Raw genomic sequence first — 12,114 nt, forward strand, 5'->3', positions numbered from 1 at the left:
GCTTTATTCGTTTTATTCATTAATGTATTAATTCAGGAACATTGATTTCTCAGCTGTGTTGTTAGGCGTGGATGTATAAAAATAAACTGTTGGCGTTAGGGCTTCGGGCGTCATCAATGACGCCATTGGTCTCAAATGGTACAAGTTCCCGCGATTTGGTGCTGATGTAACGCGAGATGTCAGTGACGTCACTTTTGGCGCGTAGTTTGTTGTTGGCGGAAAAGTCTGAACAAACTATTTTATTCAGCCGCAGACTGAGTGATATTTATATACTTAGGTTTTCGTCGATGGAACATTAGCTCATGACTGTATGGCGTTTTCATGAAATGTTCATTTGAGAAGAAGCTATTGCACTTTACGACCAACTAAAGCGGTGAGTTTGTTTTTGTTTTACTCAACAAGCTGTGGTTAGCCAGCTTGACAGACTACTGTGGCTAACAGTAGCATGCTAGTTTTGTTATAATGAGGAAGACAAACAGCGCTTAGCTTAAGATTAGCTGTACACATTTCCTATTCATCAGCCAATAAACAGATAGTTTGCTAATACGGCTCTCCATACGCTGTTTAACTTAACATTACTTCGTTTAACTTAACATTACTAACTACACTAGTTAATAAGTAGGTAAATATAACAGTGACTAAGCATATGGTGATGTTTATAATAAAAATCTTACAGTTACCTGCCTTTCTTATTCTTTCTTAAGATGGAGTTGTCTCCTGTCTGCACTGAAGGCGTCAGCTTAGACGGATGTATTAAATCTGACAGAGGTCACAGGAGAAGCAAAGTCTCAAGTAAGTTTGACGTTTAATGACTTAACAAATTTTTTGTATAGATGCAAATTATATTAGCATATTATAGTTAAGGGGTAATATAAGGTTGAATAAACAAGGACCCTAATATATTTACTGTCAATATTTTGTGTGGATTTTGCTTTTTTATTAAGGTGTATGCCACTTTGTACAAATGTTAGGAATATAATAAAATAATCGTATTACATGAAAGCCTGTAACATCTACATTCCTGTAAAGCTTTGTCATTTTAGTCATACAACAACAACTAACACATTGTTGTTAGTGTGTGAGTGAGAAAATGTTGCGTTGGATTCAAAAAGCCTGTGCTGTTTTCTTCCAGGGGATGTGGAAATAGACATCGACATCCTCTACCAAGCTGTCCCTCAGCTGGCCAAAGTTTTTCGCATCATAGACAAAATCGGAGAAGGTACATGCTCTGAATTTCTGTATGCACACCTTTTGGTGTTTGCAAGTATATACCAATAGCTTCAGATAAAGTTGTATTCAAGATTATACAGTAGGAGTAGAAGATGTGTATCATGACGTGTATCTGCACCAGGTACGTTCAGCTCTGTGTATCTGGGTGAGGCTCAGATGCGGGATGGGAGGAGAGAGATGTTTGCCCTGAAGCACCTCATCCCAACCAGCCATCCTACACGCATCGCTGCTGAGCTTCAGTGTCTCACTGTTGCTGGGTGAGTCCAATACGGTTGTGTTTTTATGAAGCGATATATGTCCCCCAAACAGTCAGAAAACCTTTTTAAAGTGCTCATATTATGCTTTTTGGCTTTTTCCCTTTCCTTTATTGTGATATTTATGTTTTTGTGCACGTTATAGGTTTACAAAGCGACAAATCCCAAAGTCCACCCCAAAGGGACTTACCATCTCCAACAGAAAACACTGTTCACAAACTGCTCCAAACAGCGCTATTGTAGTCCAGCCTTTACTTCCGTGATGAACGTGCGTCACTTTGTAACACACGTTATAGGCTGCGAGCAGGGTGGGAAATTAGCACCCACCACCAGCCAATGGCGGGTACTTTTTCAAAGTGGCAGGTGACTTTGCCTTGTATACCAGCCACAGTGGCTGGTATACAATATTGTAACGGATTGGACAGCTTTTGTCAAAGAATGCTGTTGCTAAGAAACAATGCACAATGCTTATAGGAGTCGCGTTATGTTACTGCTAATGAATGCCCAACATTTCTGGATTTTGCTGCTTCATAATAAAAACATTCACTTGTATTGTGAAGAACTTATAGGAAATGAAACCGTTCACAGCTGGGGCTTTGACCACGCATATTTCCGTCAACTCCAGACTTTTGTCCAGTAGTTTTCAGCGCTAGTCCGTGACACCATGTAGCTGAGCTGAGGTACAGACGAAACGAAGATTATCGGTTAAAAACATGTGGCGACATATTCCCGGTGTTAAGAGGCCCTCTTGGAGTCAGCAGTAGCTATGAATGTACAAACTGTTGAGGGCGAAGTAAAGAAAAAGAGAAGGTAGCCTACTTTTCGAACAAGTGCCGCATTGACAAAACGTACAGCGAAAGACCATGCAAAACATTTCAGACCGTCCTGCCAAGCTGTATTAATTATCAATGTACGCTGTAACAATTTTGTCAGTCGCTGAAAGCTGCTGCTGTTTTAATCCTGTCGGCCTCTCTGCTGCTCAGTTCCCCACCCACACCCCCAACCACACCCACACACACACACACCCACACACGGTAGATGCAGGAAAAAACGGAGATGAGACGTACACGATGACCTAAATTGAGGACAGCTACGGTCGTTATTGTAAGTGGAATGATAAGTTAAAGTCCAATAAGTACTTCATCAAACCTTATGAAGGTGTGTCCCAGGCCAGGATAGGAAATTAACTAACAATGTAAAGATCAACAATATCTGACAGAAATGTTCAAATTTGATTTTTGTCTTAAATCACCAGCCATTTTCATATTATACCAACATTTGCAGCATCCTGAGCCTTTTTGGAAAGGTTACTAGGAAAACTCAGCCCAGAGTAATTTTATTCTCCCCAAAATAAGTTTCCTTTTTATTTTTAAAGAACTATACAAAAAAGCAACTTTCATTGTCTCTCGCAACTTCATTGCAACAAAAATCCAAAAGACATCGCAACTTTTATCGCAATTTTTTACGAAAGCTCCCACAGAATAAGGCATTTTGGGCCGCAACAATCTCAAAAAAAAAGGCCGCGAAATCCTGGAGAGACTGTTAAATGCTATGTTACTGAGAGATGAGTCAATATTGTTTTTGTTCATTAAACATGTAGGCCTACAATTACTGTAGAATATGACCAAACACAATTTTACCATGGTCTCGCAGGCTTTTTTTCACATCACTTTTTATTTGCCTATATTAATAAAATATGTATTAATAATAAAAAATAATGTATTGTAGAAATTCAAAATATGCTAGTGCACTTTTTATAAATTTGAATTCTTGAAAAAGTGGCTGATAAAAAATATAAGTGGCTGGTAAAATTGGGCATCCACCAGCCACAGTGGCTGGTGGGCAAAAAAGTTAATTTCCCACCCTGGCTGCGAGCGCCTAGCTGCTAGCGTGGCACGCCCTCATACTCTGCTTCTGACTGGCTAGTAGTCCTTACCTAGGTACTGTCACGGCACGCCCTCATACTCTGCTTCTGACTGGCTAGTAGTCCTTACCTAGGTACTGTCACGGCACGCCCTCATACTCTGCTTCTGACTGGCTAGTAGTCCTTACCTAGCTACTGCGCATGTGCGACTCCTAACAAAGATGGAACAGAAGTGAGAGGTCTCACTCTGTAGCTAAAACAGAGAGCTCAACACACAGGGTGAAAAGAGGAGCTGCAGCAATGTGCAGTACAACAACAATATGGTGTTTTTTGAAAATTAAACCACATAAAGCTATTCTGGTACAACCTCAAAATACAATTATGAACCTGAAAATGAGCATAATATGAGCACTTTAAGAACCTAACAGCTAATTCAAATTATTTTAAGTCTCACAATTAATTTATAGACTTTGCATCATGGATTGTTTATTCTGCTTTTCATTTTTATTTTGTCCTTTAAAATATTTTTTAAACCTCTGATTATGACTTTTATAGGCTTATATGTTTTACTATTTTTGTTTTTATACTTTGTTGTGTAGCGATAAGTATTATGTAATTGTAAGATCTTTTTTTGGCCATAATTTAATAGAACAGCTAAATGGGGGAGAGAGGGGGGGACGACATGCAGCAAAGGGTCTGTCTCGAAACCTGACCACTGCAGTAAAGACCGAGTCTTAGTATATGGGGCGCACACTCAACCAGGTGATCTACCAGGACGCCCTGCATTATGTAATAGTATAGTATTAATATGATGTTATTAGTAGTAGCCTTTAACAATCAGTTCAAAATGAGTTTCATAGGAGTTAATTCAGTATTCCTATAAAGGTTCCTCTCTGCTGATCTTTATTAATGTCTGTTATTTGGCTGTTAAAAACCCACTCTTATGTACTGCAGTTACAGGGTAAGAGATTTGTATAATAACATGTTATTTTTGTGCCGTAGCAAATTTGTGTGTGTATGGGTTTCTCATCTGTCTAACGTATGATTCAGCTGAACCAACTCACCTCAATACATTGATGGCTGGTTTTGACAAGACACTGTCGTCTCATAGCTTAATGTTTTAATTCTTTTTATTTTTTCTCACTTTGCAGAGGCAGAGAGAATGTGATGGGGGTGACGTACTGCTTCAGGAAGGAGGACCATGTGGTGATTGTCATGCCCTATATGGAGCATCAAGCTATTGTGGTATGTACACTGTCACACACATTAGTTTCTGTCAAGCATGTGGCTATTGCTTTCAGTGCATTGATACAATCTGTAATGTAATCCCCGTAACCTCATTTAGTAGCTAGTTCTTGCTTCTATGTTTGCTGAAATGTGATCTAAAACTTTGGATCCAATCAAAATGTATTCATCAGGACATCATTGGCTCATTGAGCTTTGAAGAGGTCCGTCTGTACATCTATCACCTGTTGAAGGCCCTGAGACACATCCATCAGTTTGGTATCATTCACCGAGACATCAAACCAAACAATTTCCTCTACAACAGGGACAGCAAAATGTGAGTGGTCACATGGCAGTTGTTTTCTTCAACTTTAGGAACACTGAATGGGCACATCACATATGACGTTTTTATTGATTTCCCTGTTTAAAATGTGTGTGTGTGTGTAGGTATGCGCTGGTGGATTTCGGCCTGGCTCAGGGTACAGCGGACACCCAGATTGAGCTGCTGAAGGTTGTGAGGCAGCGGTCATCACAAAAAGGTGGAGGGTCCACGGGGAAACTAGACACCACACAGCGGAGCAAAGCACCACCTAGGCTCCCTCCCAAAACCACCACCACAGCCTCCACCTCACTACCTCATCCTCCACAGCAGTCCACAACCTTGCCACCTTCCTCCTCTTCTTCCTCCACCACCACATCCTCCTCAGCTTCTCGGAAAGCACTAGTTAAAAAAGCACGTTCTGTCACCACCGCCACCTCTCGCACAAAGCACACTAAGGTGTCTGCACTTTGTCAATATTTTACCTTTTACTGGTGTTTGAGTCTTTTCTTTGTCCAGTGAAAGCAGAACTGTAAATTAGCGTAATTACGGTTTATTTTGGGTTAAGGATATCCTGTATGGATATATTAAAGTATCTGTCTTTTGTCTGTGCATCTGTTTGTCTTCTTCTCTCTGCACTAATGTGTTGGCTTCAGCTAAATACCGTGCTTGTTTTCTCTAGGATTTGACAGGACTACGCAAAGTGCCACGGCCTGTGTTTGGAGAGAGGAACCTGAACAGCTGCACTCCAGCTCCATCCACCACCAAACAACCTGTCGCTAAGACAGAGGTAAGCAAGGTGGAGAGTAAAGTTGTTTGAACAATAAGAGGGTTCTCGCTTTAATATATCCAAAAACCTTTCAAATAGGGCTGCGCAACAATATCGTCTTTTTTTTTATCATCATCGCGATATCCACTGCCGCAATAAACACATCGCTAAAGGCTGTGACATATCACGTATTTTTTGTTGGTTGAAAGAAAATATAAGTAGAAAACTGCACTTTTTTAAAATGTAAGCTACAAAATTAAAAAAAAAGTCATTCTTTTTTTAAGTGTTGCCTTTTATATTCAATTCAATGTTCAATTTGTTCAATAACAAAAGTTGAAATTGATTTCTGTTTATTTGTTTTGAATTCAACAAGCAATTTGCTGTATTTTAACAAAATACGGAAATGCAGAAGTACACTTTTAATATTGGTTTATTTATCGCAAGTAATATTGTTATGACGACATTATCGAACATGACATATTGCATATTTTTTATTTGCTTTAAGGGGAGAACCTGTTAAAGGGTATAATGGGTGTTTATTTCTCGGCGTATTCATTGTAATTTTTTCTTCATAAAATCTTTTATTCAGCTGTTAAAGCTCGGCAAAACGGAGGACCCAGCCACCCGAAGGTGCTCTTCAGCCAGCCGGGGCCCGCTGCCTGTCAGGACCCAGAGCAGCAGTCAGAAACCTCAGAGGACCGTACTGCAGGGCCTCACCTGTAGCTGCTACCTGACTGACCGTGTCTGCAACATCTGCATGTCCAGGTAGCAGTAAAAGAGAAGAATAGAACACATTGTTTTAACCAATCATTAAAACCAACCAACGTTTACCCACGCTATAGATAGATAGATAGATAGATAGATAGATAGATAGAGATAGATATATCCCATTTAAGTTGTGTGTTTTTGCTATTGTTTCACTGATTTGTGTTGTTTCTATTAATAAAGGAAGCAGCAGGTGGCCCCCAGGGCTGGAACACCGGGCTTCAGAGCACCAGAAGTCCTCACAAAGTGTCCCAACCAAGGAACAGGTTGGTATCTCACACCCTGACTACATGATCTCACACACACATAATGACAGCTGCGCAAAGACTGACACAAGCGTACTGTTAAACTCAAACCTGGACTCTTCTCACCCTCTCTCTATTGTTAACTCCCGTGCACTGTTGCACCCTCTTCCTGTCTCATCTTCCCGTACTGCAGCCATAGACGTGTGGTCAGCTGGCGTGATCCTGCTCTCGCTGCTCAGTGGCCGTTACCCGCTCTTCAAAGCCAGCGATGACCTGATCGCCCTCACTCAGATCATGACCATACGAGGCTCCAGGGAGACCATCCAGGCTGCCAAGGCATTTGGTGTGTGTCGTCATTTTTTTTTACTACACAAAACGGATCATAATGCTTCTGTATAGAGCTCAACAGTGACCGTTCCCCCGTTCAATATCTCCATTGACGTTTTATTAAATGCTTATCCACCTGTTTCCATAGGAAACTTGTGGATATAAAGAGTGTTAAGCCTGGAACCAATCCAACCAGCTACGAGATTAATCGTGACCATAAAACATTTGATTCAAAAAAATAAAACACTACAAGACTGTGTACATAAACGATCATAGACTTCAGTGGTAGAAGCTCACTCCAGCTGTTTGCGAGTGCAGTAAACATTTCCATGGTAACAGTAAGTTCCACAGATCAGAGACGTCACTGTAACGCTTAGGATTGTGGGTGGTGTAGTATTTCTCCATAAGATCCCGAATGAAACCTGTGTTTCTTATAACAAGGTTGATTTCATACGAACTTCTGGCTTCTACAGGAGCTCGTGGTCCGTGTCATTGGATGGTTTAGACATTTTGACTGATAATCAAAATCCTTATAGGGAAAATCAATGGGATTTTTACTTCCGGAACCACACTTTTGAGCTCTATTGTGATTAATTTAGCAACACCGTTAATCACCATATACAGAATACAGACACTGTAATGATGTAGGATAGCTGAATTCATACTAACTGTAATGTATGGAAGGCTCTGTGTAGATAATGAACCTGTTTCTGGATTGAACGTGATCCAGGTAAGGCGGTGGTGTGCAGTCGGGAGCTACCTCGGCAGGACCTCAGGACGCTGTGCGAGACGCTGAGAGGACGGAGGCCTGCACCGGATGAAGTCACACCGCTACCTGAAGCCAACGAAGACTCCGCCGCCACCTGTCATCACAAGATCCAGGACGCTACGCCCACACATCGTCCCACTAAGGGAACATCGAAGCAACCCAAAGATGAAGCGGGTGAAAGACCTTGGTCTCTCTCTTCTGCTCTCCCAAACCCCCAGGAACGTTCAGGGAACACAGAAGCCGCTCGCCTCGCTAAACCGAGCTCAGGGACGGACTGCAAGGTGAAGGAAGACGAGCGGGGCTGGGACACAGTTCCTGATGAGGCCTACAACCTGCTGGACCGGCTGCTGGACCTGAACCCTGCCACCAGGATCACAGCCACTCAGGCCCTGCAGCACCCACTGTTCAAAGACCTGTGAAACCGCAGGACCAGGAATCTCAAATCCACCTAACAGAACTGCCAGCTTCCTAGACTTTGGTTCAGATTTAATAAACTGGATGATGCAGAGACAAAGGGGTGTTATACTTAATATTTAATTTCCGAATTGTAACCCAGCAGAGAAGGTTAGTCTGTCCCCATATGAGAAATAATTCTGCTGCAAAGCGGAGAGATGTTTACATCCCCGCGTGGAGAAATGACCTGAACAAGAGAATAGAGTTCTGATACACGTCTGTGTGGGGAGGAAAACATCTTTCAATTTCCTCTACCATCGACCCGTTAAATGCTTCATAGATTTTAATATTAGTATGTCCGTTCAAGACAGGTTTGAATTGCGTTCACAGGCCTGCAGTTTATGACAGCTAAGTGACAGTACTTTAACAGTGGGCTTTTTAAAGGGCTCTAGATTAGCTCTAACTAAGAGAGGACCAGAGTATTGACTTGAGGCATTATATTGGCAGACTAGTGCCTTTTGTGTCAATGGTTGGACAGTTTTACATTTGAAGGTACCTGATCTCCTCTGTGAAGACATGGAATCAGCTTGTTACGGCTACACACTGTCCGATTATATTGGTTTTTATTTTTACACTGTACTTTTTCACTTCGAAGACCAAAAGAGACGCTTAGAAAACTTGACTTCTTTATAATAAAAAAAAGGAAAAAACTTTAACACTTTAAAGGTGCTCTAAGCGAAGTTGGGTGACGTCACTTCTTGTTGACGTTCGAAGTATTTTCAAACAAAACGAGACTAGCTCGCCCCTCCCTCCTCCTCATCCCGTCCCCTCCCTTCTCTGCTTCCGCGCACTAACCCCAACCCCCAAATCCTTCTTGTCGGTTATTGGCTGGAACGCTGGAACACTGTTTGTTTGGTGGTGTAGGTTGGCGCAGTTTGTTTTTGTTGGCGTTTGTGGAGCCTGTGCTGTCTACAGAGACTGAGATTTTTTACAGCGTGTTCAGGGGACAGGCAGCTCGCAGATAGTGAGATGTTTGCTGTATGTGACAACGTAAAAAGCTTTTTTGCACACCTCTTTTGTCAGGCAGGTGTGTAGGATATGATCAAAAGTAGCAGATCAAAAGCTTTAGAGAAGAGTCCCGCACACTGACCACCACGCAAGCAACAATTTACCTAGAAAAATACAACGCTTCGGTCTCAGACCTTCATCAGGTCTGCTGTATGTGACAAAAAATGTTTTAGCGTGAAAGAAACGTGCAACATCGCTTAGAGCACCTTTTAAGAAAGACAACAAATACTCTGGTTAGTGTAAACTGGGTCTTATCACGAGGGAATAGTCCGTACGTTTGTCACTTCTGCCATAACACCATATAAGCGCTGTATGAAGTGACTATTTCTAAAGTATGAAGGGGCATGAATTTGAGTATAAATACTGCTGTATGAGAATGGGTCTGTTGAAGGCAGCTGTGTTAATTTAAAACACTGAAACATGTCTGCCTCGCTCTACTTTGGATTTTCTAATAAAGGGAAAAACAAAGCAAGTGGCTGCCATTCACAGTATCTAAGGTCTTGTGTACTGAAAAATAAAATTATTTTTCATTAATCATCACTGTAACTCATACACTTGATAAGACCTTTATGACCCCTTTTTACTAATAGCCTTGTAATTACTTTGGTACGAATTTCAGAAATTGCTTCATAAATTTAATTTATCATGACATTGAAGTACCCATTTAATCTGCAGGCACATTTCAGATGCCTTCTCTAGAATTAACCAAACAACTTTTGTTTTTACCACAGAAAATATCACACTTAATGGAACAAACCTTTCTTAACTCGTACGTGTACAAGAGTTTGAAAATTTATTACAGAAGCGATACAAACTTTCCAGTCAATATTTGAATGTTTTATAGACAATGTATGCAACATTTTAAAGTACCCAGCAGACCTGCTGAAAACAACTTGAAAACGCTTGAAAAAAAATGAAAAAGTAAAACCCACACACACACACACACACTAACAATGCATGATTGAACTGTTTGAAATAATGTATCCACAGCTGATGCTGCTCATTAACAACAAAGTACAAGTTGGAACAGTCAAAGGCTTTTTATTGTCCACTAGGCCCTGAGACGATGACAACCTCTGGTAGTAAAACTGATGGGCTCAGTCTAAAGATTTTCCTTCACCTCGGTGAGTTCCTCTATTCGCACCAACACACTCTCGATCATGTCAAACGTGTGCAGGGCTGAGTGCAGAGCCTGAAAGGACACATTAGAATTCAATCAGGTCATCGCTGCTCTTCACCAGCGCTGTACAAATACACAATCTAGTTCGTTATATGAACGTGAAAGTCGCTGACCTGAATCTGGGACTCTGATGTCATGTTCGGCAGCTTCTCGTCGCCGACGGACACAGAAAGCACAGACTCCTCTGTGGAAAACACAATCATGTGTTTTTTTTGGTAACACTTTACTTGAAGGTATCTACATAAGAGTGACATGACACTGTCATGACACATGGACCCTAACTTGTCATGACAAAAACCGAATGACACTAAAAGAAGCGTTATGTCAAATGTGTATGACTTGTTTATAATGTTTATGACACGTTCATGACAGTGTCATGTCACTCTTACGTAGATACCTTCAAGTCAAGTGTAACCCGTTTTTTTATACTCTTACAGACTATTCACAGAAAAAAAATAGCTGTTATTCCAAGAGTTTTTTTTTTTTCTTTGCAAAAAATGTTAGTGAGTGGTTTGAGGAAGGTGGAACTGAAATGGACATAAGTGTGTTGGCCTGACCTTTGGCCTTAACCCTCTTGGTCGCCATGGTGTTGTGGAGCTCCCTCTCATAGTGAGCCCTGGACATGTTCACTCCAACACGTAGCGGCTTCAGGAACGTATCCTCTATTTTATACAGCTCTGTCCAGATCCCTGTCTGCCAGATCAAAACAGCAGCAGAACAACATGAGTGTAGTTAACTGATGCACTATGGAAATCAGAAACGTGGGTGGATGTTTAGTCCTTCTGACCACTTGAGAGGTAATGGCAGGTAACTTAATTGCAGAAAAAAAATGTATCAAACCACCATTCACTGTCACTGATTTTGGTCTCTTGGCTGGAAGAGCTCCCTGATATTTACTGGAACACTCACCTGGTTGTCTGTCACTTTGTCTCTGATGACGAGGTAACGCAGCAGGTTCAGGGACTCCATGATTCTGTTTAAAACGACACACAAATGTAACGTTGGAAACGGTACTTTGACAAAACAATCAGGCTTTAAGCTATAGAGAGTAGTTTCTGTCCCCTACTCTGATAGATTGGTAACTTGGTCATGTACCCCGTTTCCCGCCGTGTGTGTGTGTGTGTGTGTGTGTCTGACCTGTCCAGGTAATGCAGGAGGTCGGTCTCTGGGCCGTCTGGCAGACTGAGAACTTTACGCAGCAAAGGGAGCAGGTGAGCTCCCACGAACCAGGTGTTACTGTTACCAGGCTGAGGACGGACAGACTTTTAATGTACAAGACTTTTTTTGGGGCATTTTAGGCCTTTATTTATATAGGACAGATGAAGACATGAAAGGGAATGACATGCAGCAAAGGGCCACAGGGCGGAGTCGAACCTGCGGCCGCTGCGTCGAGGAGTTAACCTCTACATATGGGCGCCTGCTCTACCAGGTGAGCTACCCAGGGGCCCGTACAAGACCTTTTTAATTACAACCCACGCTCTGCACAGGCACTCATTTAGCTTTTAGTTACTGCGTCAGAACTTGTGAAAAATGACAACAGAGCAAACAGCCAGCGAGGAATTTCAAATGGCATCTCACCTGCAGGGCAACGTCTATCTGATTCTTGATGTTTTTGATGACGTAGCCTTCGACTCCTGAGTGATTACTGGTTTTCAGCATGTACCTGAAAACAAGACGACCAGTGACGGTCAGTACGCTGGAGGGTGG

At 41.8% G+C, this 12,114-nt stretch overlaps 2 protein-coding genes across 5 annotated transcripts in view; one reads left to right on the top strand and one right to left on the bottom strand.

Annotated features, from left to right (window-relative positions):
* The first annotated feature begins 55 nt into the window (after positions 1 to 55).
* cdc7 (cell division cycle 7 homolog (S. cerevisiae)) lies at positions 56 to 8,848 on the top strand. Of its 2 annotated transcripts, none has more exons than XM_031298036.2 (12): positions 56 to 373; positions 705 to 792; positions 1,133 to 1,219; positions 1,352 to 1,487; positions 4,500 to 4,593; positions 4,767 to 4,909; positions 5,020 to 5,350; positions 5,574 to 5,681; positions 6,250 to 6,425; positions 6,609 to 6,691; positions 6,864 to 7,013; positions 7,728 to 8,848. In XM_031298036.2, exons 2-12 carry the CDS (start codon positions 705 to 707, stop codon positions 8,183 to 8,185), a joined length of 1,854 nt encoding a protein of 617 aa, XP_031153896.1. In that variant the 5' UTR covers positions 56 to 373; the 3' UTR covers positions 8,186 to 8,848. The 2 variants fall into 2 exon arrangements, with proteins under 2 accessions (XP_031153896.1, XP_031153897.1); XM_031298037.2 differs by having other exon boundaries at positions 57 to 373; positions 5,020 to 5,083.
* Positions 8,849 to 9,989: 1,141 nt separating this feature from the next.
* Positions 9,990 to 12,114, bottom strand: part of glmna (glomulin, FKBP associated protein a) — an 11,268-nt gene continuing 9,143 nt past the window's right edge. For all 3 annotated transcript variants that reach the window (XM_031298039.2, XM_036004920.1, XM_031298040.2), the window contains exons 14-19: positions 11,986 to 12,070; positions 11,545 to 11,654; positions 11,317 to 11,380; positions 10,965 to 11,100; positions 10,521 to 10,591; positions 9,990 to 10,419 (exon numbers count right to left, since the gene is read on the bottom strand). In XM_031298039.2, coding sequence (XP_031153899.1) covers positions 10,330 to 10,419; positions 10,521 to 10,591; positions 10,965 to 11,100; positions 11,317 to 11,380; positions 11,545 to 11,654; positions 11,986 to 12,070 — 556 coding nt within the window. In that variant the 3' untranslated portion in view covers positions 9,990 to 10,329. The remainder of the gene's footprint in view (positions 10,420 to 10,520; positions 10,592 to 10,964; positions 11,101 to 11,316; positions 11,381 to 11,544; positions 11,655 to 11,985; positions 12,071 to 12,114) is intronic.

This window comes from Sander lucioperca, chromosome 9, assembly GCF_008315115.2.
Source record: "Sander lucioperca isolate FBNREF2018 chromosome 9, SLUC_FBN_1.2, whole genome shotgun sequence".
NCBI classification, from domain to species: Eukaryota; Metazoa; Chordata; class Actinopteri; order Perciformes; family Percidae; genus Sander; species Sander lucioperca.

Excerpts from the sequence above, each read along its gene's own strand:
- cdc7 (XM_031298036.2), top strand. The coding sequence starts at position 705 with ATGGAGTTGTCTCCTGTCTGCACTGAAGGCGTCAGCTTAGACGGATGT. Across the intron at positions 793-1,132 it reads CAGGAGAAGCAAAGTCTCAA|GGGATGTGGAAATAGACATC; the intron begins GTAAGTTTGACG and ends GTTTTCTTCCAG. Across the intron at positions 7,014-7,727 it reads CCAGGCTGCCAAGGCATTTG|GTAAGGCGGTGGTGTGCAGT; the intron begins GTGTGTGTCGTC and ends AACGTGATCCAG.